This window comes from Mobula birostris, chromosome 8 (assembly GCF_030028105.1).
Source record: "Mobula birostris isolate sMobBir1 chromosome 8, sMobBir1.hap1, whole genome shotgun sequence".
NCBI classification, from domain to species: domain Eukaryota; kingdom Metazoa; phylum Chordata; class Chondrichthyes; order Myliobatiformes; family Myliobatidae; genus Mobula; species Mobula birostris.
Window position 1 is genome coordinate 29,616,589 of NC_092377.1, and position 25,625 is coordinate 29,642,213.

General features: G+C 42.3%; 1 protein-coding gene across 1 annotated transcript in view; it reads right to left on the reverse strand.

The window, feature by feature from the left end:
- Positions 1–344: 344 nt before the first annotated feature.
- The window catches only part of xpo5 (exportin 5), a 120,753-nt gene continuing 95,472 nt past the window's right edge, over positions 345–25,625 (reverse strand). Inside the window, exons 28-32 of the mRNA XM_072264930.1 lie at positions 21,807–21,892; positions 21,488–21,595; positions 11,113–11,250; positions 8,854–9,018; positions 345–1,943 (exon numbers count right to left, since the gene is read on the reverse strand). Coding sequence (XP_072121031.1) covers positions 1,788–1,943; positions 8,854–9,018; positions 11,113–11,250; positions 21,488–21,595; positions 21,807–21,892 — 653 coding nt within the window. The 3' untranslated portion in view covers positions 345–1,787. The remainder of the gene's footprint in view (positions 1,944–8,853; positions 9,019–11,112; positions 11,251–21,487; positions 21,596–21,806; positions 21,893–25,625) is intronic.

Here is a 25,625-nt window from a genome sequence, read left to right on the forward strand (position 1 = left end):
ACATAATAACTTGGCCAATATTTACACCTTCTCTGAAATCCCAGGACTACAAGTCATTCAGGTAATTATTTGAAATTTTGAACAAGTTTGCCAGGTATAGAACAAAATTAGAATTCTTAAACTTAATTAAAACAGCATCCTAACACAAGCAACAACTAATACATAGGCAAGTAAATCATTGGTAATAAAGTACAAAGGTGAAAGTTTGTTTGGGGAAGGCTGCATAGAACAAAAAACATGAAAAACAAGTTATAATTTTTTTCCACCTACATCAGCTGGATTTGTTGCAAATCATTATCATGTGTTTTAAGTTATTTATTGATACCAAGGCCAAAAAAGCAGTCTAGAATTCATTTTATTGAAATAAAAATCAAAGCAAAAATGACAATACTTTCTTCCAATTCATAATCATTCCTGTATTAAGCTTGAAAACAAAATGTTGAGGAAAATTGAACCTCAAAAAAATATTTAAGTCAAAGTCATGTAGCATTTCATAGTGTTCAAAGGAGCATTATGGGCCATCAGTTAATTAGTTTTAAAGCCAGACCAGAGATTACTCTAAGGAAACATGCAACATAAGTGCTTGAAGTATAAATAAAGAGCAATGCAACTTAACATGCCATATTGCGAATATAAACAAAGCCAAGTGTCAAATTTTAATACCTAATGCTCTTTTACAGTCGGCAGTTCTATTTAGAATTTAAGAAGCAAAGTTAACTTATACTGAAGAGGTGCCAAATGCTGACACTACAATCTTTTTCTTCCAAATGTGGATCACAATGTTTATTGCAGCAATAACAAATATATTCCTACTTCCAAAAGTGAAGTGTTTCAGTTAATAATGGTATGCCAAAATAGTGAGGAAAAATAAACTGAATACTTTGAGATTTTAATCTATTACTAACTAGTGAGCTCACACTGCAGGTACCATGCAGCTGGGAAAATGCTAAGCAGAAAATGGAGATTTGGTCTCCCTTACGGCCACTATAAAAGACTTCCACAAGAATTCTTGGAACAGAAACAGCCATTGCTTTAATGTTAATTTCCAGTTTGTTTTCAAAATCTACATTAAAACACATGGAAGGTGCAATGTGATAATGCTAAACGAAAGTTAAACACATTTTAAAATGAAGTTACTGATTCCCATTATTTTCTGCTTCTGAACTCAAAAGACTTGATTTAAAAACAAATCAATCTTCAGCAATAATGTGGGTCTGATTCTTGACATGCATTAAAGGTAAACTTTATACACAAAACTGGACTGACAAGTTTAATATTAAACAATGGCTTACAAAATATTTTAACAAAACTTCAATGTATTTTTCTGATTTATTTTTAAATACAACAAGCACAGACATTGTCAGGTTACAACACTTGGAAAACAGATTGCTGCAAACCCAATCTATGGATTCAATATTTGAAAAGGTTAAGGCATTTCATAACAATATACCACAATCAGTTCATTGTTCTTTCAACCATAAAATGCATTAAAATTTATTCAGGTTGGATAGTAGAATGCATAATGAAGATGTTTTGTGGGGACTTAACTTTCACCATCAGCAATCAACGAATTAGCAGAAGTATCTGGCTACCAAATTGTTATAGTTGGATTGATAAATCTTTAAGTTGGACAGTCATCTTGAAGTTGCCATGTTATGCTAATTTCCACTATGCTAATGATGATAAACACTTGACAACTAAAGACAGACTAAAAGTTAAAATCAAGATAATAAGGTCCATTTTACTTCCCATAAGCAAGAGAGGAAGTAACAGAGTCCAAGTACTCTTTATATGTCCTGAGCTCTTGGATCAAAGAGTGGAGTAAGGATATTGTCTTCAGTTGTTTCTTCGAAAGGTGTAGTGGGCTGTGGTTTTGGCTTCTTGAACAGCAAGGGCAAGTTTTTGATATGTACCTCTTTTTTGAACTTCTGCCCAAGCGGTTTCTGGAAAGGACAGAAAAAAGGTTAGTAAGGTTAGTTTTCGTGGAGTTCTAATAATTATTATTATTCAGCTATTCAATTTTGGACCAATTGTACACTTACTGAGAGAAAAGAGTATGACTTTCAATGAATTACATTGAGACCTCGCATAACATTACCCCACATAGCAATGATTCGTACAATGCGGTTATTCAATTCTTTATTTATATTTTTTAAATGACAAAATTAATTCTAAACAACACAATTTCTCAAGAGCAGCCAGCATTACAATAAACTTTCAATCAGCCAATGAGAGCGCTTTACATGCCCCCTGGAGCACAAATCACACATTAGTTCATGCTCTGCCTCCTCCGCACGTGTAAACGTTCTTGCTCCCTCACCAGTTTATTCAATTTTTTTTCACCCATAATGTCTGGAAAACAACCTGTAACTTGCAATGAGGATAGTAGATCTAAGATGTCTAGGAAAAGTATTAGCATGCATGTGAACCCGCAAACGATACAGCATTTGGAAGCTGGTGAGAATCAGGATGATGTTAGCGCCTCTTTAAAATTTGCAATGTTCAGCAATAATGACCCTGACTGGGAGCAAAGCGATAAGGCAAAGAGAGATGTTCTCGACATGACTTCCTGTTACCAAGAAATGCTTCATCAGAGGAAACTTAAGAAAAGGCAGTCGAATAAAAACATAGAAAACCTACAGCACACTACAGGCCCTTTGGCCCACAAAGCTGTGCCAAACATGTCCTTACATTAGAACTACCTAGGCTTACCCATAGCCCTCTATTTTTCTAAGCTCCACGTACCTATCCAAAAGTCTCTTAAAAGACCCTATCATTTCCGCCTCCACCGCCGCCGCCAGCAGCCCATTCCATGCACTCACCACTTTCTGTGTGAAAAAACTTACCTCTGACATCTCCTTTGTGCCTACTTCCAAGCACCTTAAAAATATGCCCTCTTGCGCTAGCCATTTCAGCCCTGGGAAAAGGCCTCTGACTATCCACATAACCAATGCCTCAAATCTCGACATCTACTTGAAGAAGCCAAAGTTAGAGGAGGGCCCACAGCCTGGTCCTTCTAATACAAGGGGTGATTGATAAGTTCGTGGCCTAAGGTAGAAGGAGTCAATTTTACAAAACCTAGTACATTTATTTTTCAATATAGCCCCCTCCTACATGTACACACTTAGTCCAGCGGTCGTGGAGCATACGGATCCCTTCTTTGTAGAAGTCGTCCACAGAAGGGGTGATTGATAAGTTTGTAGCCTACACTTAACTTCAAACTTTCTGCATTATCACTCAAAGAATTGAACTGCACGAGCATGTAACAAGAGCATCTTGGACCTCCAGGTGGTCCACAGCTGGGGTGATTGATAAATTCGTGGCCTGGGGTAGAAGGAGATGAGTTATACAGCTCTCGTTACATATTTTATGCTTTATTGTCGCCAAACAATTGATACTACAGCATACAATCATCACAGCAATATTTAATTCTGCTTTTCGTGCTCCCTGGATTACAAATTGATAGTAAATATTAAAAATATAAATTATAAATCATAAATAGAAAATAGAAAAGGGAAAGTAAGGTAGTGCCAAAAAAAACCGAGAGGCAGGTCTGGATATTTGGAGGATATGGCCCAGATCCAGGTCAGGATCTGTTCAGCAGTCTTATCACAGTTGGAAAGAAGCTGTTCCCAAATCTGGCCGTATGAGTCTTCAAGCTCCTGAGCCTTCTCCCAGAGGGAAGAGGGACGAAAAGTGTGTTGGCTGGGTGGGTCGTGTCCTTGATTATCCTGGCAGCACTGCTCCGACAGCGTGCGGTGTAAAGTGAGTCCAAGGACAGAAGATTGGTTTGTGTGATGTGCTGGGTTGTGTTCACGATCTTCTGCAGCTTCTTACTCTTGGACAGGACAACTTCCATACCAGGTTGTGATGCACCCCAGAAGAATGCTTTCTACGGTGCATCTATAAAAATTAGTGAGGGTTTCATGCACGTGCAGTTGAACTCTGAGTGATTATGCAGAAAGTTTGAAGTTAATAACTCATCTCCTTCTATCTTAGCCCACGAACTTATCAATCACCCCCCCCCCCCCCCGCTGTGGACCACTTTTTGGAGGTCCAAGGCGCCAACTTCTACAAAGATGGGATCCGTATGCTCCACGACCACTGGACTAAGTGTGTAAATGTAGGAAAAATAAATGTGCTAGGTTTTCTAAAATGGACTCTTTCTACCTTAGGCTATGAGCTTATCAATCACCCCTCGTATGTACCACAACTGCTTCCCTCCGCTGCTGTGATGCGTTGCTGCTCCACTGGTTAGGCCTATTTGCGTATTTGTTACTCCATGAATTACTCTGTATACATAAAATATCATATATCTGAAGTTTGATTTTTTTTTAAAAAAACAGGCACACATGTCCATTTACATAATGTTACAGTGACCCTGCATAGCACTGATTTACATAGTGCTCCACCTCTGAGGAACACATCCTCAGCGTTGAGCGGGGTCTGAGTATACTTAAGAAACATAGTCACCATTGTAGAACATTGCAGCTCAGGAATCACAATGGCCAAAAGTTTATATTTTAGTCCAAAGACATCCAACATAAACACAAGAGATTCTTCAGATGCTGGAAATCCAGAGTAACACATACAAAATGCTGGAGGAACGCAATCTTGGGTCCAAAAAGTCGATTGTTTATTAATTTCCATAGATGCTGCCTGAGCTGCTCAGTTCCTCCAGCATTTTGTGTTACATATCCAAAATGCAAATACTGCCAAATAGCATTTTTACTATCCATGAAAAAATTTGCATTGATCAAACAAGCAAGGCAAATGTAAAATTTAATGATTGAAGCCAGTGAGGTCAGAATGCGATTTCAGTTCAGCATTCAACACCATTATCCCAGACCTTGGCAAACAAACTCTACTCCTCAGACTAAATACACCATGGTACACTGGGTGGTGGACTTCCTAACCAACAGACCTCACTCAGGAGGTAAAACATCCTCATCCTCAAAATGGGTACCCCTCAGGGCTGTGTGCTGAGCCCACTGTTGTACACTCTGCTCACACAATTGCACAGACACCCGAGTAATCACATTGCCAGATTCACCAATGCACAACAGTGGAGACTAATCAACAATGAAAAGGCCTATAGAGAGGAGGTTTAAGAACTTGAAACTTGGTGCCAGGCAAATAGCCTCTTTCTCAATGTCAACAAGACAAAAGGAGATTGTTATCAACGTCACAGCTGTGGGCACTGAGCAGTTTCAAACTCAAAGAAGAGAAAATCTGCAGATGCTGGAAATCCAAGCAACACACACAAAATGCTGGAGGAACTCAGCAGGCCAGGCAGCATCTATGGAAAAGAGTAAACACAAACAAGAGAAAATCTGCAAATGCTGGAATTCCAGGCAACACTAAGTTCTGATGAAGGGTCTCGGCCCAAAACGTGAACTGTTTACTCTTCTCAATAGATGTTGCTTGGCCTACTGAGTTCCTCCAGCATTTTGTGTGTGTTGCTGCAGTTTCAAACTCCTGGGAGTACACATCTTGTATAACATCTCCTGGTCCCAGAACACATCCTACAAGCCCACCAACACCTCTACTTTCTGAGGCTGAAGAGAGCTGGACTATGCACATCAATACTCACTACGTTCTACAGACGCACAGTAGAGAGCATCCTAGCATGTTGCATCACTGCATAGTATGGAAACTGCACTGTGGCAGACAGGAAGGATCTACAGCATATAGTCAAATTGCCCAAAGCATCGCTGGCACCAGTCTACCCACCATCAAGGACACAAATACAGAAAGGTGCCAGAAATATCACGAAGGATGCCACCCACCCTGCCCATGATTGATCATCCACTTCCATTAGGGAACAAGCTGCTACATAGCACCAAGACCATCGGACTCAAAATCAGTTACTTTCCCCAAGCAGTAAGGCTGATCAACATCTCCACCTACTTACCCACCACCAATACTTAATCATTTCTTGTCACAGTCACTTGATGGACATACAATCAATGTAAATAAGCTATCTATCTCTATTACTGTGTTTTTTTATTATTGGGTTCTTTATCTTATTGTGTTTTTCTGTGCTGCATTGGATCCGGAGTAACACTTTGTTCTTCCTAACACTTATGAAATGGAAATGACATTAATCAGTCTTTAATGTTAAACAATCTTGAATTATTTTGGCATAGTCAGACAGTAAGTAAGGATTGAAGCCAATTATCTTGGCAATTTATTTATTACTGAACAGACAATGGATGAGGCTTCAGTTGTTTGAAGCTAATAGAATAAAACTGCACAAGATTGTTCTTCCTCTATGTGCAGGAACGTAAGTTTCTTTGCACAACGCAGTGAAGAGGAAGTTAAACAAAACTAAACACCTTTCTGCCATCTAACAAGATGTATCAGGACTGTGACAGAATACTCTCCTTTTCCCCACATGTACGATTTTCCAACAATGCTTAGAAACACAGAAAACCTACAGCACAATACAGGCCCTTCAGCCCACAAAGCTGTACCAAACATGTCCTTACCTTAGAAATTACCTTGGGTTACCCATAGCCCTCTAGTTTGCTAGGCTCCATGTGCTAGCCATTTCAGACCCAGAAAAAAGCCTATCCACATGATCAATGCCTCTCATCATCTTATACACCTCTATCAGGTCACTTCCCATCCTCCGTCGCTCCAAGGAGAAAAGGCCGAGTTCACTCAACCTATTCTCATAAGGCATGCTCCCCAATCCAGGCAACATCCTTGTAAATCTCCTCTGCACCCTTTCTATGGTTTCCACATCCTTCCTGTAGTGAGACGACCAGAACTGAGCACAGTACTCCAAGTGGGGTCTGACCAATGTCCTATATAGCTGTAACATTACCTCTCAGTTCTTAAACTCAATCCCACAATTGATATAGGCTAATTCACCATATGCCACAGAGTCAACCTGCACAGTAGCTTTGAGTGTCCTATGGACTCGGACCCCAAGATCCCTCTGATCCTCCACACTGCCAAGAGTCTTACCATTAATACTATATTCTGTCATCATATTTGACCTACCAAAATGAACCACCTCACACTTATCTGGGTTGAACTCCATCTGCCACTTCTCAGCCCAGTTTTACATCCTATCAATGTCCCGCTGTAACCTGACAGCCCTCCATACTATCCACACCTCCAACCTTTGTGTCATCAGCAAGTTTATTAACCCATCCTTCCACTTCCTCATCCAAGTCATTTATAAAAATCACGAAGAGTAGGAGTCCCAGAACAGATCTCTGAGGTACACCAATGGTCACCGACCTCCATGCAGAATATGACCCATCTACAACCACTCTTTGCCTTCTGTGGGCAAGCCAGTTCTGGATCCACAAAGCGATCTCCCCTTGCATCCCATGCCTCCCTACTTTCTCAATAAGCCTTGCATGGGGTACCTTGTCAAATGCCTTGCTGAAATCCATATATACTACATCTACTGCTCTACCTTTATCCTCATATACTCAAAAAACTTCAATTAGGCTCGTAAGGCACGACCTGTCTTTGACAAAGCCATGCTGACTATTCCTAATCATATGTCTCTCCAAATGTTCATGAATCCTGCCTCTCAAGATCTTTTCCATTAACTTACCAACCACTGAAGTAAGACTCACTGGTCTATAATTTCCTGGGCTATCTCTACTCTCTTTCTTGAACCATTCAATCTTCTGGAACCTCTCCCATCCTCGTTGATGATGCAAAGATCATTGCCAGAGGCTCAGCAATCTCCTCCCTCACCTCCCACAGTAGCCTGAGGTACATCTTGTCCGGTCCCGGTGATTTATCCAACTTGATGCTTTCCAAAAGCTCCAGCACATCCTCTTCCTTAATATCTACATGCTCAAACTTTTCAGTCTGCTGTAAGTCATCCCTACAATCACCAAGATCCTTTTCCGTCATGAATACTGAAGCAAAGTATTCATTAAGTACCTCTATGTCCTCCGGTTCCATACACACTTTTTCACTGTTACACTTGATTGGTCCTATTCTCTCATATCTTATCCTCTTGTTCTTCACATACTTGCAGAATGCCTTGGGGTTTTCTTTAATCCTGCTTGCCAAGGCCTTCTCATGGCCCTTCCGGCTCTCCTAATTTCATTCTGAAACTCCTTCCTGCTAGCCTTATAATCTTCTAGATCGCTATCATTATCTAGTTTTTTGAACCTTTCGTATGCTCTTCTTTTCTTCTTGACTAGATTTACAACAGCCTTTGTACACCATGGTTCCTGCACCCTACCATCCTTTCCCTGTCTCATTGGAACGTCCCTATGCAGAACTCCACGCAAATATTCCCTTAACATTTGCCACATCTCTTCCGTTTGTTCCATCCTGAAAACATCTGTTTCCAATTTATGCTTCCAAGTTCCTGCCTGACAGCCTCATATTTCCCCTTACTCCAATTAAACACTTTCCTAACTTGTCTGTTCCTATCCCTCTCCAAAGCTATGGCAAAGGAGATAGAATTATCAATACTATCTCCAAACTGCTTTCCTCTTGAGATCTGACACATTATCAGGTTCATTTCCCAATACCAGATCAAGTGCAGCCTCTCCACTTGTAGGCTTATCTACTATAAAAAGCGTGACACCATTCTGAACACTATAACCATGTAACTGATACCGCATCCACTATCAACTGCACAGTGGCTCATTGTGTGCCATCTACTAAATACATTGCACTTACTCATCTAAGCTGTTCAGGTAACCCCTCAAAACCTGCAGCCTCACCAGCAAGGACAACCAGAGCTAGAGAAGCATAATTACACAGACAAGTGTTGTATGAATTTACAGTTCAATTATCATTACATTATTAAAATATCACATCCAATGTCAAAGTCATGTTTTGGGAACTAGATCCCCCACTTACCCCAATGCAGCCAGTCAAGAGTTTCTTAAAAAGATCTTTTCTCTTCTTATCGCCCATTTTATGAGACGATGGGTTCAGAAGTTTTATATCAAATTGATCCAAAGCATCACTGGAGATTTGCGGAACCTGCTGCATCACTGTTTTTAACTCAGGATAACGTGGTCTCTACAACAGGATTTAAAAAAAAATCAGTAATGTAGTTGGTTTTCCGAGGACCCTCAAAGCTCCTGTGAAACTACAGAAAATTTGTTTAAAGAGGTGCTGTGAAACAGAATAGTGAACTTTGCTTGTGTAATGATTCAATCACAAACAAGAGAAAATCTGCAGATACTGGAAATCCAAGTAACACACAAAATGCTGGAATCCAGAGATGCTGCCTGGCCTGCTGAGTTCCTCCAGCATTTTGTATTTGTACTTCTTAAAGTATCCAAAACAACACAATCACAAATTCTTTCTGGAATTGTACAGAGACAGGCAAGGAAAATATTCAATATTAAATTCTCCATATCCTAATTAGCACTAATTTAAAATATACAGGGAATCAAAGATACAGTGAGAGAACAGAAAAAGGGTACTGAAGTAGCTGACCAAGTGTTAAGTGGTACAGCAGGCCCAAAGGGATGACACTGCTCCCATTTTCCATGTTTTTAAGAAACACTAGAGTGTATGGCACAATGTTGAAAACAGTCATTAAATAGTTGAAGAGAGCTCAGGAAGGAAGAAGATTAGATTATTAGATTATGAGGACACACAGTCTTCTTTTATTGTCATTTAATAATGCATGCATTAACAAATGATACAATGTTTCTTCAGAATAATATCACAGAAACTCATGACAAATGATAATATATAGAGGAAAGTTTTAAACAAACAACAGACAGCATTGCCAAGTCGGTAGTAGAGATGCTGCCTCACAGCTCCTGTAATTCAAGTTTAGTTCTAACTGCTGGCTCAAGGTCAAAGTTCAAAGTAAAATTTATTATGAAAGTACATACATGTCACCACATACAACCAAGATTCTTATTTCTGCGAGCATTCTGATTAAATCTATCGAACAGTAACAGTAAACAGGATCTGTAAACTAAACAAATTACGAGCATGAAATAACAAGATAAAATTTTGAGTCTTTAAATGTGAGTAGTTATCCACTTTTGTTCAAAAGCCTGATGGTTGAAGGGTAGTAACTGGTCTTGAACCTGGCGGTGTGAGTCAGGTCCTGAGTCCTGGTGCTGTGTGTGTGGAGTTTGCAAATTCTCTGTGACTGTGGGAACTTCCCCCAGGTGTTTCAGTTTCCTCCCACATTCCAAAGATGTGTAGGTTAATGGGTGAATTAACTACTATACATTGTGTTGGCAAGTATTAGTACCTGGGGGGAGTTGATGGAAGTGTGGGGGAAATAAAATGGGATCAGTTTAAGTGGGTACTTAAACTCTGTTAAATTCTGTTTAGATTAGTTTTTTTTGGGGTGGGGTTTGTTTTTTTTTCTTCTTTTTCATGATTTTTCTCCAATTTTTTTTTTGTCCTGTATTATTCATTGTTATCCTACATGATTGGGAGTTTTGTCAATTTATACTATTTGGTTTTATAATTACTCACCTTAAGTATAACAATGTATTTCCAACAATTTTGTATTATTGCTATGTTATGTTTATATTTTATGAAACTAATAAAAAGATTGAAAAAGAAAAGAAAGAAAGTGGGTACTTGATGGTTGGCAGAGGCTCAGTAGGACTCATTCATGAGATTGGTAGACCTAAATCCAGAAGACAGAATTGATGGATGAACATACTTAGTTAAAGCCAAAGCAATTTACAAGATAGTGATGGTTACTTGAACTACCAGTCAACCATTGGAGACTTAAAGAACAAAATGGAAAGCAGCACAATATAACAAGATTTTCTTGTCAGTGAAGCCAATGAAAGGCAACAAAAGGTCACTGCAAAGTTTTGGACCAATGAAAGAAATCCTTTCACTTAACCAATCTGCACTCTTAACTTGATGTTCAGAACAGTTTACGATTTAATTGCAGATTGTGGATCTTCTATTTGCAAATTGACTACTTTCTTCCTGACACCAATAAAGATACTTCAACAAAGTACACAACTTTGAGCATCCAAAATTGTGAGAAATGCTATGTTAAAGTGTTTTATTTGCCAGGTGCTTAAAATAAAGCCATTCCACCCAGTGAATTCTTCATAATGTTCAAATGAAATTTAGAGTCTACAGTGTTAATACACTTGCTTACAGTTAGATGCTTACCAAAGCCTCATATATCATGAAAGCAAGATTAACCAATGCTGCAAGGCAACCTTCATGTTGTCCGTGCATCTGTAATCCACGAAGCACATTCATGAAAAACCAACTTGCTGCATCAGAGTGTAGAGTTGCAGACAACACCTGAAGCAAAAATAAAATACAAACTGATTTGTCAAATAGAAAAAAAAGAGCACATCTTAGGGACAGAGAATAGAAACAAAGTTCATCTGCACCTTGGGAAAGCATGAAATAGCCATTGAAAAGTACAGCACAGAAATTTGCCCTTTGGCCCACCTTATCCTTAGACAGTGGTGTTCCACAAGGGTCCGTGTTGGGGCCGCTTCTTTTTACATTGTACATCAACGATTTGGATTATGGAATAGATGGCTTTGTGGCTAAGTTTGCTGACAATACGAAGATAGGTGGAGGGGCTGGTAGTGCTGAGGAAACGGAGAGTCTGCAGAGAGATTCGGATAGATTGGAAGAATGGACAGAGAAGTGGCAAATGAAGTACAATGTTGGAAAGTGTATGGTTATGCACTTTGGCAGAAATAATAAACGGGCAGACTATTATTTAAATGGGGAAAGAACTCAAAGTTCTGAGATGCAATGGGACTTGGGAGTCCTCGTACAGGATACCCTTAAGGTTAACCTCGAAGTTGAGTCGGTAGTGAAGGCGGCGAATGCAATGTTGGCATTCATTTCTGGAGGAATAGAGTATAGGAGCAGGGATGTGATGTTGAGGCTGTATAGGGCGCTGGTGAGACCTCACTTGGAGTACTGTGGGCAGTTTTGGGCTCCTTATTTAAGAAAGGATGTGCTGACGTTGGAGAGGGTACAGAGAAGATTCACTAGAATGATTCCAGGAATGAGAGGGTTAACATATCAGGAACGTTTGTCCGCTCTTGGACTGTATTCCTTGGAGTTTAGAAGAATGAGGGTAGACCTCATAGAAACATTTCCAATGTTGAAAGGCATGGACAGAGTGGATGTGGCAAAGTTGTTTTCCATGATGGGGGAGTCCAGTATGAGAGGGCATGACTTAAGGATTGAAGGGCACCCATTCAGAACAGAAATGCGATGAAATTTTTTTAGTTATAGGGTGGTGAATCTATGGAATTTGTTGCCACGGGCGGCAGTGGAGGCCAAGTCATTGGGTGTATTTAAGGCAGAGACTGATAGGTATCTGAGTAGCCAGGGCATCAAAGGTTATGGTGAGAAGGCGGGGGAGTGGGACAAAATGGGAGAATGGATCAGCTCATGATAAAATGATGGAGCAGACTTGATGGGTCGAATGGCCGACTTCTGCTCCTTTGTCTTATGGTCTTATCCACGTCAAACCATTTAAGCTGCCCACTCCCATCGACCTGCACCAGGACCAGAGCCCTCCATACCTCTGGCATCCATGTACTTGTTCAAACTTCTCTTAGTCGTGGAAATCAAGACTGCTGTGCCCCACTTGGGCTGGCAGCTTGTTCCACACTCTCACAACCCTCTGAGCGAAGAAGTTTCTCCTCATGTTCCCATTGCACTTTTCATCTTTCACCCGAACTCATGACCTTCCAACCTCAGTGGAAACAGCCTGCTTGCATTTACCCTATCTACACCCCTCAATTTTGTACACATCTATCAAATCTCCCCTCAATCTTCTACATTCCAAGGAATAAAGTCTTAAGCTGTTCAATCTTTCCTTGTAACCCAGGTCCTCCAGTCCCAACAACATCCTTGTAATTTTTCTCTATACTCTTTCAACCTTATTTACATCTTTCCTGTAGGTAAGTGGCCAAAACTGCACACAATGCTCCAAATTAGGCTTCACCAACATTTTATACAACTTCAACAAAACATCCCATCTGTTGTACTCAGTACATTGATTTATGAAGGCCAATGTGCCTAAAGCTTCTTTATGACCATATCTACATGTAACACTGCTTTCAATGAATTATGGACTCATTTCCCAGATCCCTTTGTTCTACCACACTCCTCGGTGTCCTACCATCCACTATGCAAGACCTACACTGGTTGGTCCGACCAAAGTGCAGCACCTCACTTGTCTGCATTAAATTATTTTCATCCAAGTTAATATAGTATAAACTTAGTGAAGTCTGGCATAAATGCTGCCATATATTAGGCCAGATCAATCTGATAGACAGTGGTCAGCTGTTTGGGCATCAGAATGTCTCAGACTTCAATGTATGTTCAGCCAAACACGAATGCTTGAGGTCAAGCAGAAGGTCAAATCCCAGCAAATATGATCTCCATGGTTCGGCTCACCATTGAACCCAGAAAAAAAATATGGGCAAACTAGGAAAACAGATGGTTTGCATTTTGCACCTTGCTGCTCAGTATTACACTGGAATGACAATGTGATCATTAACATGTCGAAAGCAGGTTCTCTCAACTACCTTACAAACAATCTAAAAAACTCAAACAACAGGAATTCTGCAGATGCTGGAAATTCAAGCAACACACATCAAAGTTGCTGGTGAACGCAGCAGGCCAAGCAGCATCTGTAGGAAGAGGTGCAGTCGACGTTTCAGGCCGAGACCCTTCGTCAGGACTAACTGAAGGAAGAGTGAGTAAGGGATTTGAAAGTTGGAGGGGGAGCGGGAGATCCAAAATGATAGGAGAAGACAGGAGGGGGGAGAGATAGAGTCAAGAGCTGGACAGGTGATAGGCAAAAGGGGATACGAGAGGATCATGGGACAGGAGGTCCGGGAAGAAAGACAAGGGGGGGGGGACCCAGAGGATGGGCAAGAGGTATATTCAGAGGGACAGAGGGAGAAAAAGGAGAGTGAGAGAAAGAATGTGTGCATAAAAATAAGTAACAGATGGGGTACGAGGGGGAGGTGGGGCCTAGCATAAGTTAGAGAAGTCGATGTTCATACCATCAGGTTGGAGGCTACCCAGACGGAATATAAGGTGTTGTTCCTCCAACCTGAGTGTGGCTTCATCTTTACAGTAGAGGAGGCCATGGATAGACGTGTCAGAATGGGAATGGGATGTGGAATTAAAATGTGTGGCCACTGGGAGATCCTGCTTTCTCTGGCGGACAGAGCGTAGATGTTCAGCAAAGCGGTCTCCCAGTCTGTGTCGGGTCTCGCCAATATATAAAAGGCCACATCGGGAGCACCGGATGCAGTATATCACCCCAGTCGACTCACAGGTGAAGTGTTGCCTCACCTGGAAGGACTGTTTGGAGCCCTGAATGGTGGTAAGGGAGGAAATGTAAGGGCATGTGTAGCACTTGTTCCGCTTACACAGATAAGTGCCAAGAGGGAGATCAGTGGGGAGGGATGGGGGGGACGAATGGACAAGGGAGTTGTGTAGGGAGCGATCCCTGCGGAATGTGGGGGGGGGGGGGGAGGGAAAGATGTGCTTAGTGGTGGGATCCCGTTGGAGGTGGCGGAAGTTACGGAGAATAATATGTTGGACCCAGAGGCTGGTGGGGTGGTAGGTGAGGACCAGGGGAACCCTATTCCTAGTGGGGTGGCGGGAGGATGGAGTGAGAGCAGATGTACGTGAAATGGGGGAGATGCGTTTAAGAGCAGAGTTGATAGTGGAAGAAGGGAAGCCCCTTTCTTTAAAAAAGGAAGACATCTCCCTCATCCTAGAATGAAAAGCCTCATCCTGAGAGCAGATGCGGCGGAGATGGAGGAATTGCGAGAAGGGGACGGCGTTTTTGCAAGACACAGGGTGAGAAGAGGAATAGTCCAGATAGCTGTGAGAGTCAGTAGGCTTATAGTAGACATCAGTGGATAAGCTGTCTCCAGAGACAGAGACAGAAAGATCTGGAAAGGGGAGGGAGGTGTCGGAAATGGACCAGGTAAACTTGAGGGCAGGGTGAAAGTTGGAGGCAAAGTTAATAAAGTCAACGAGTTCTGCATGCATGCAGAAAGCAGCGCCAATGCAGTCGTCGATGTAGCGAAGGAAAAGTGGGGGACAGATATCAGAATAGGCACGGAACATAGATTGTTCCACAAACCCAACAAAAAGGCAGGCATAGCTAGGACCCATACGGGTGCCCATAGCTACACCTTTAGTTTGGAGGAAGTGGGAGGAGCCAAAGGAGAAATTATTAAGAGTAAGGACTAATTCCGCTAGATGGAGCAGAGTGGTGGTAGAGGGGAACTGATTAGGTCTGGAATCCAAAAAGAAGCGTAGAGCTTTAAGACCTTCCTGATGGGGGATGGAAGTATATACGGACTGGACATCCATGGTGAAAATAAAGCGGTGGGGGCCAGGGAACTTAAAATCATCGAAAAGTTTAAGAGCGTGAGAAGTGTCACGAACATAGGTCGGAAGGGATTGAACAAGGGGTGATAAAACAGTGTCGAGGTATGCAGAAATGAGTTTGGTGGGGCAGGAGCAAGCTGAGACAATAGGTCGGCCAGGACAGGCAGGTTTGTGGATCTTGGGTAGGAGGTAGAAACGGGAAGTGCGGGGTGTGGGAACTATAAGGTTGGTAGCAGTGGATGGGAGATCCCCTGAGCGGATAAAGTCGGTGATGGTGTGGGAGACAATGGCCTGGTGTTCCTTAGTGGGGTCACGATCGAGGGGTAAATAAGAGGAGGTATCCGCGAGTTGTCGCTGTGCCTCGGCAAGGTAGAGGTCAGTACGCCAGACTACAACAGCACCCCCCTTATCGGCGGGTTTAATAATAAGGTTAGGATTAGTGCGGAGGGAGTGGAGAGCAGAGCGTTCCGAAGGAGTGAGGTTGGAATGGGGACAAGGTGGGGTGAAGTCGAGACGGTTGATGTCCCGTCGGCAATTAGCGATAAACAGATCCAGAGCAGGCAGAAGACCAGAGCGGGGTGTCCATGAAGAAGTGGAGGGTTGAAGATGGAAGAAGGGGTCATCGGTGGGGGTGGAAGAGTCCTTGCCGAAGAAGTAGGCTCGGAGACGGAGACGGCGGAAGAAAAGTTCCGCATCGTGGCGAACACGGAACTCGCTGAGGTGTGGGCGAAGGGGGACAAAGGTGAGGCCCTTACTGAGAACAGAGCGTTCTGCCTCCGACAGTTGAAGATCGGAGGGGATGGTAAAGACCCGGCACGGATCCGAGCTCTCAAGATTCCAGCCTTGAGCTCCAGGCCGGGTCTTTATGTGCTGCTGTTGTGACTCCCGTCTCCCCTTCCCCCACCAATACTCTGCAATCCCATCTCCCTCAGATCCCACCGTCAACTCCTGGGCCCTCAGAGGCTCCATCTTCCTCTCACCCCAACCGTCCTCTATCCATTGACACCCCCAGCCTCCCCCCTCCCCCCTCTGATCCCAGCTCTCATCCGTGCCGGGTCTTTACCATCCCCTCCGACCTTCAACTGTCGGAGGCAGAACGTTCTGTTCTCAGTAAGGGCCTCACCTTTGTCCCCCTTCGCCCACACCTCAGCGAGTTCCGTGTTCGCCACGATGTGGAACTTTTCTTCCGCCGTCTCCGTCTCCGAGCCTACTTCTTCGGCAAGGACTCTTCCACCCCCACCGATGACCCCTTCTCCCGTCTTCAACCCTCCTCTTCTTCATGGACACCCCGCTCTGGTCTTCTGCCTGCTCTGGATCTCTTCATCGCTAATTGCCGACGGGACATCAACCGTCTTGACTTTACCGCACCTTGTTCCCATTCCAACCTCACTCCTTCGGAACGCTCTGCTCTCCACTCCCTCCGCACTAATCCTAACCTTATTATTAAACCCTCCGATAAGGGGGGTGCTGTTGTAGTCTGGCATACTGACCTCTACCTTGCCGAGGCACAGCGATAACTCGCGGATACCTCCTCTTATTTACCCCTCGATCGTGACCCCACTAAGGAGCACCAGGCCATTGTCTCCCACACCATCACCGAATTTATCCGCTCAGGGGATCTCCCATCCACTGCTACCAACCTTATAGTTCCCACACCCCGCACTTCCCGTTTCTACCTCCTACCCAAGATCCACAAACCTGCCTGTCCTGGCCAACCTATTGTCTCAGCTTGCTCCTGCCCCACCAAACTCATTTCTGCATACCTCGACACTGTTTTATCACCCCTTGTTCAATCCCTTCCGACCTATGTTCGTGATACTTCTCACGCTCTTAAACTTTTCGATGATTTTAAGTTCCCTGGCCCCCACCGCTTTATTTTCACCATGGATGTCCAGTCCTTATATACTTCCATCCCCCATCAGGAAGGTCTCAAAGCTCTATGCTTCTTTTTGGATTCCAGACCTAATCAGTTCCCCTCTACCACCACTCTGCTCCGTTTAGCGGAATTAGTCCTTACTCTTAATAATTTCTCCTTTGGCTCCTCCCACTTCCTCCAAACTAAAGGTGTAGCTATGGGCACCCGTATGGGTCCTAGCTATGCCTGCCTTTTTGTTGGGTTTGTGGAACAATCTATGTTCCGTGCCTATTCTGATATCTGTCCCCCACTTTTCCTTCGCTACATTGACGACTGCATTGGCGCTGCTTCCTGCACGCATGCAGAACTCGTTGACTTTATTAACTTTGCCTCCAACTTTCACCCTGCCCTCAAGTTTACCTGGTCCATTTCCGACACCTCCCTCCCCTTTCCAGATCTTTCTGTCTCTGTCTCTGGAGACAGCTTATCCACTGATGTCTACTATAAGCCTACTGAGTCTCACAGCTATCTGGACTATTCCTCTTCTCACCCTGTCGCTTGCAAAAACGCTGTCCCCTTCTCGCAATTCCTCCGTCTCCGCTACATCTGCTCTCAGGATGAGGCTTTTCATTCTAGGACGAGGGAGATGTCTTCCTTTTTTAAAGAAAGGGGCTTCCCTTCCTCCACTATCAACTCTGCTCTTAAACGCATCTCCCCCATTTCACGTACATCTGCTCTCACTCCATCCTCCCACCACCCCACTAGGAATAGGGTTCCCCTGGTCCTCACCTACCACCCCACCAGCCTCCAGGTCCAACATATTATTCTCCGTAACTTCCGCCACCTCCAACGGGATGCCACCACTAAGCACATCTTTCCCTCCCCCCCTCTCTCTGCATTCCGCAGGGATCGCTCCCTACACAACTCCTTTGTCCATTCGTCCCCCCCATCCCTCCCCACTGATCTCCCTCCTGGCACTTATCCGTGTAAGTGGAACAGTGCTACACATGCCCTTACACTTCCTCCCTTACCACCATTCAGGGCCCCAAACAGTCCTTCCAGGTGAGGCAACACTTCACCTGTGAGTCGACTGGGGTGATATACTGCGTCCAGTGCTCCCGATGTGGCCTTTTATATATTGGCGAGACCTGACGCAGACTAGGAGATCGTTTTGCTGAGCACCCATACTCTGTCCGCCAGAGAAAGCAGGATCTCTCAGTGGCCACACTTTCTAATTCCACATCCCATTCCCATTCTGACATGTCTATCCACGGCCTCCTCTACTGTAAAGATGAAGCCACACTCAGGTTGGAGGAACAACACCTTATATTCCGTCTGGGTAGCCTCCAACCTGATGGCATGAACATCGACTTCTCTAACTTCCGCTAGGCCCCACCTCCCCCTCGTAACCCATCTGTTACTTATTTTTATGCACACATTCTTTCTCTCACTCTCCTTTTTCTCCCTCTGTCCCTCTGAATATACCTCTTGCCCATCCTCTGGGTCCCCCACCCCGTCTTTCTTCCCGGACCTCCTGTCCCATGATCCTCTCGTATCCCCTTTTGCCTATCACCTGTCCAGGTCTTGGCTCTATCCCTCCCCCTCCTGTCTTCTCCTATCATTTTGGATATCCCCCTCCCCCTCCAACTTTCAAATCCCTTACTCACTCTTCCTTCAGTTAGTCCTGATGAAGGGTCTCGGCCTGAAACGTCGACTGCACCTCTTTCTACAGATGCTGCTTGGCCTGCTGCGTTCACCAGCAACTTTGATGTGTGTTGTTAATCTAAAAAACTGTCACCCAAGGCCAGTCACTCAGAACCTGATCTACCCCTGAGCTGCATCAAGTTCAGCTTGTTCAAACCTCTGCATCTGGAAAAAATGCACAGGTTGTGGATATCAGCAGGGAATATGGTTCAGGACAAAATTTCAAAGAACATGTTCATTTGAATATGTTACAAGACAGACTTTGAAATCTTTAGTTTTCTCAGTGTTGGTAGACACAAAATTAAAAAATTAAGTGACATCAGATCACTATATAGGTGATACTAGCGGTTGTAATAAACACTAAATATAATCAGTAATTTCTGCAACATTTTGAAAATGCACTGCTTGTCAAGAAACAAGAAAAATAAATGATTTATTGTAAAAAGAAATGCTAGATGCTGAAATCTCAACTGGAAACGATGCCGGAAATAGTCAATTTCAACAGAAGTTTGTAATTTATCCATTAATATATAGAAAGCATGCTAAAACTATAGCTAAGTGCTATAGTTTTAGCACTTTTTCTATCTATTAATTGTTTACTCAAGACTACTCGTCATCCCTGATTAAGATGGCAGAACTTGTCATCAAAACGTCAATTAAAATCACCACCTGGACTGAGCTGGAAGCCCGAGAAGAGTGTATGTGCCGGGAAAGTACTAAATCCGTTTTCAATCAAAAATAGTTAGATTCACAAAATATATTTTGTTTTAAGCATTAATTCCAAACAATTTACTATATCAATCTACACAAATATACTATCCAGCTTGGTGCATCTCTGATGCATTGCTGGTTAACATTATGTTATTTGTATCATCAGTTAAGAGTTAGACAGTACAGAAACAAGCCCTTCGGGCCAACTGAACCCTGCTAACCAAGTCATTTACTTGAGCGGGTCCCATTTCCAAGAGTGTCATGGAGTTATACAGTAGATTAGCCAAATGAAGTGGGAAAAAATGCTATATACCCTATCCTCGTTATATGCGTCTTCAGACTATGCGGATTCACAGTTATGCAAGGAACTTATTTCTACCAATGTCTCGTTATATGCATCCAAAATTCAAAGTTATGCGAGGAGCACTGCCCTCCCGCCAATACAAGTCACGTGCGCACGCTTCACAGTCTCTCTGGTGGAATGAGAAGCACTGCTTTCCCGCCAATACAAGTCACGTGTGCGCCTCACAATCTCTCTCCTGCCACTCTCGCATTGGTTTTGGCAAGGTGTGGATGCGCGATCTTAAACTTTTGTTGGCTTTACCTACGGTGCAGTGATTTTGTGCTTGAAATATTTAACTATGCCTCTTAAGCGTCCAATGTCATGTCCTGGGCCGTCAGCGGAGCAGCAGAGAACCGCTTTAACACTTGAAAAAAAGTTGGAAATTATAAACAACACGGCATCAGCTGAAGGTAACACAGCTCTGGGACGCTACTGCCGGGAACAGAATACTGCCTTTAAAGTTCTTTTGTTGCTTGACAATGCACTAGCCCATCCTAAACATTTGGACAGCATTCATCCTAACATAATAGTGCGTTTCCTGCTGCCTAACACAACATCGCTAATTCAACCACTCGACCGGCGTGATCCATGTTTGAGGCATACATATTTTTTTTTTTAACGGTGAACTATCTCTCAGATGCTGCAAGCAACAGATGATTTTGAAAATCCCGGGAGTTTACCAACAGTGAGGGAATTGAGGAAGTCGGAACACTTGGCACAATTGGCAATGGACATGGACCCAAGTTTAGAACGGAGTCAGCATTTCAGTCGTTCCCTGCCGTCAACCCTTCTTCCCTACAAGCAAATTTATGCTGAAAAACAAAATGCTGCCAAGCAAAGAACCCTCACCACTTTATTCAAATTGCTGTAATCTCCTGCTGCCAGCAGTTCTAAGAGTTCTGAGAGTCTTCTTTCACCCTTTGCTGTGCTTGATATGATCCTGACGACCACAACCATCCACCTTATACATGTAAAGCTACCCAACCACTTATCTCAACCACTTATAAGTGGTTATTACAACAACCACTTATCTCCCGGAGCGAACACACCTGCCACTGTTGGTGAGTACTGTACACCAAAGGATGTTAACTTTCTATGATTTATTACATTGAATATTACATTAAATTGATTAAATATAATACAAATGTTGTAGTACTGCTTTTGTGTCATATTGGTATGAAAATATGAATAAATTACAGATAAAACATATTTAGGAAGCCCCCTGGAACGCATCCCTATTTTCTCCATTTAAATAATTATTCACATTATGCGATTTCATATTATGCGTCAACCTCGAGGAACATATCCCTCGCGTATAACAAGCATTTACTAATAATTACACACTGATCATCTGTTAGAAAGAAAGCAAAACCGCAGAAACAGGACTGCAAAAGCTATGAAGAGTGTTAAATTCAAAATATTACAATGCAGAATTTATAAGAAGGCTGTATAACTCTTAGCCACTAGAAAAGTTCTGTGAAACTCAACTCTTCATTGTGACCGACCAAATTCAGAAGCCTGATACTTACCTGTTTCATCAATGGCCAGCAAAGCTGCAGAGTTGCTCGTTGGCACGTTATAGTGTCATTCCAAGTCACGGCACTGTAAGCAGTTGCCAACAATGCTTTACAGATTTCCTAAATCAAAATAAAACAATTATAACGACTGACATCACACTTAAAAACCAATTGATTCAGCAAAAGTCCAATCTGCTCTAAATGAAGTCACATGAAAATATTATTTCCAGAAAAATCAAGTGGAATATTGCTCAAGGCTAAAATGCCTATCCCTTTCCTTAAAACACACTTAACCAATATTTTGCTTAAACCAGTAAAATGCAAATTTTACCTCAGACTTGAGCAGACATTTTCCAAGATCAGTAAGTTCTTCAGATCCAACATGTGGAGTGTCATTTGTGTTCATCATTTCATCATCTATTGTAAAGACCACATTTCATACAGCATCAACTATTCGCAGTAAATTCAATACTGCTGTACAGAATCAGGAACAGGCAGTATCCCCTAGTACATGAAGTTATAACATTGTACTAAATACAACTGAAGTTTTATAGATTTTGGTATTATTCAACTACAAAAGGACATCGAATTGAACAATGACTTTTACTTGTGTTTCTCTCCATAAACGCTGCCTGTCCAGGCACATTCCCAGCATTTGCTACTTCAGATTTATAGCATCTTCTGTTTTTGTTTTTAGGACATTTATATTCAGCAATGACAGCATCAACGGAAGTACTAGGAATTTTGTTTCTGAATGCAAGTCATCGAAAATTCTGTTGTCATCGTATTCCAAAGAAGAGCTCTGAGAACAATATAATTTGATGTCAGTCTATCACTAATCTTGCAAGAAATATATAGGGAAAAAATTCGCAAACTTGAGCCAATCCTTCGAAAAATAATAGCATCAAGTCTTTAGTCTAGAACTGGTTGAAGTAATTAGGACAGAACAGACAAGTGGGCCCAAGCTTTCTACTTGGCTAATGAAAATTGGAGAATTTCCATGCCAGCACATAAGGCGGCAGGAGGGTCACCATGATTTAAAGCATATAGTTTTAAAATAAAACAGTCAATTGTTTCAATCACAAAGCAAAACACGTTAATAAGTCCAAAGTAGTGGTTATAGTTTTGAAATGGAAAAATTAAGCCAAGTTTTGAAAAAAAAAATTCCAAACATAGCTGCATTTTTGCAACAGTTTACATCTTGTTCTGGTGTGCTGAAAGAACACAGAAGAATCCTTAAATCACACCCATGCCCCTTAATAGTATGGTATCATTTGTATATTTAAATAAAACTTGTATGGCACAATATCTGGTTTTGGCTTCTCCAATAATAACCCAGTTGTAGGAATAGGTTTATGAAAATGTAGATTTCTTACCCATCTCCTATAAAACGGCAGGGTCTGTACAACCTAACTAAGGATTAGTTTGATCCAGCACATCTGTGGATATGAACTTCCCACTATTCAGAACATTTACAGCGACAGGTAAAAGGGATCATTGGGGACCCGAGTCACCCCAACCACAAACTGTTCCAGCTGCTACCATTCGAGAAACGATACCGCAGCATTAAAGTCAGGAACAACAGACTCCGGGACAGCTTCTTCCACCAAGCCATCGGACTGATTAATTCATACTGACACAATTATATTTCTAAGCTACATTGACTGTTCTGTCGTACACACTCTTTATTACAAATTACTATATGTTACACATTGCACATTCAGACGGAGACTCAAGATAAAAATGTTTACTCCTCATGTATGTGAAGGAAACAAATAAAGTCAATTCAATTATTGGCTAGCTTACCTTCATATTTCAACATATCGATGCAGTTAAAAAAAAAAGGCAGGACAGGGCTATACTTCATTAGGAGTTTGAAGAGATTTGATATGTCAACAAATACACTCAAAAACTTCTACAGGTGTACCGTGGAGAGCATTCTGACAGGCTGCATCACTGTCTGGAATGGGAGGGTGGGGGGGGGGGGGGTGGGTGGAAAGAGAGAATACTGCACAGGGCCGAAAGAAGCTGCAGAGGGTTGTAAGTTTAGTCAACTCCATCTTAGGTACTAGCCTACAAAGCACCCAGGACATCTTCAAGGAGCAGTATCTCAGAAAGGCAACGTCCATTATTAAAGACCTCCAGCACCCAGGGCATGCCCTTTTTTATTTAGTGTTAGGAGTGAGGTAATCAGGTAGGAGGTACAGAAGCCTGAAGGCACACACTCAGCGATTCAGGAACAGCTTCTTCCCCTCTGCCATCCGATTCCTAAATGGGCATTGAACCCTTGGACACTACCTCACTTTTTCAATATATTTGTTTTTTTCCATGATTTTTAATCTATTCAATATATGTATACTGTAACTGACTTATTTATTATTATTATTTTTTTTTTCCTTCTATATTATGTATTGTATTGAACCAAGTTAACAAATTTCACAACACATGCCGGTGATAATAAACCTGATTCTCATTCCGAAATTTTTCTCTCCTTATTGCTTTTTTAAGTTGCCTTCTGCTGGTTTTTTAAAAGCTTCCTAATTCTTTAGCTTCCCACTAGTTTTTGTTATATTATATGTCTTTGGTTGCTTTTATGCTGTTTTTGATTTCCCTTGTTGGCCATGGTTGCCTCATCCTCCGTTTAGAATGCTGCTGCTTCCCTAGGATAAACCGATCCCACATCTTCCAAATTACCCTAGAAACTCCATCCATTACTGCTCTACCATTATCCCTGCTAGTGCCCCCTTCCAATCAACTTTGGCTAACTCACTTTGTCATGCCTCTAATTACATTTACTCAACTGCAATACTCACATATCCGATTTTAACTTTCCCCTCTCAAACCACAGTGTATTCTATCATATATGATCATTGCCTCCTAAGGGTTCCTTAACCTAATCAAATCTGATTCATTACACAACACCCAGTCCAGAATTTCCTTTTACCTCATGGGCTCAACCACAAGATGCACTAAAAAGTCATGTTATAGGCATCCTACAAATTCCTTCTCTTGGGATCCATCAACCTTGCCAATCTACCTGCATTTGAAATTCCCCCTTGCCTATCGTAACATTGCTCTTTTTACATGCCTTTTGTATCTCATTGTAATCTGTTCTCACATCCTGGCTACTGTTTTGGAGACCTGTATACAAACTCCATAACTTTTTTTCTTAAAATGCTTGCAGTTTATTAACTTTACCCACAAGAATTCTGCATTTTCCTTTGTCACTTCTATCTAATGATTTGATTTCATTTTTTTTAAACCAGAAAAGCTGCCCCTCCCCGCAGTAGGATGTGCATCCTTGGATATTATGCTCCCATCTGTGACCTTCTTTCAATCTGTAATGCTACAAGATCATCTACCATATTCTGAATACTACATGCACTTAACTACAACACCGTCCCGTACTTTTCAATTTTGTCTTCATGTTGCCTGAAGCTAAATTCTTATCCCTTTCTAAACTTAGTCTTATTCTTTATTCCAAAGAATCCTGTAACCTCTCCTGTGCTCTCTTTCCCTTTTACTCCATCCATACTTTTCCATGCTGCTGAACCCAACTCCTACTATTTTTAAGAACTCTATCCACAACCCTAGTTACGCGATTCACCAGAACCCTGGTCCTAGGTGGAGGAGCAGGTCGTGTTGAGGAAACAGAGAGCCTGCAGAGAGACTGATAGTTTAGGGGAATGGGCAAAGAAGTGGCAAATGAAATACAATGTTGCAAAGTGTATGGTCATGCACTTTGGTGGAAGAAATAAACGGGCAGAATATTATTTAGAGGGAGAGATAATTCAAAATGCAGAGATGCAAAGGGACTTGGGAGTCCTGGTGCAGGATACCTTAAAGGTTAACCTCCAGGTTGAGTCGGTGGTGAGGAAGGCGAATGCAATGTTGGCATTCATTTCTAGAGGTATAGAATACAAGAGCAGGGATGTGATGTTGAGGCTCTATAAGGCACTCATGAGACCACACTTGGAGTATTGTATGCAGTTTTGGGCTCTTTTAGAAAGGATATACTGACAGTGGAGAGGGTTCAGAGAAGATTCACGAGAATGATTCCAGGAATGAAAGGGCTACTGTATGAAGAACATCTGGCAGCTCTTGGGATTCCCTGAAATTCCGGAAATTGAGGGGGGACCTCATGGAAACA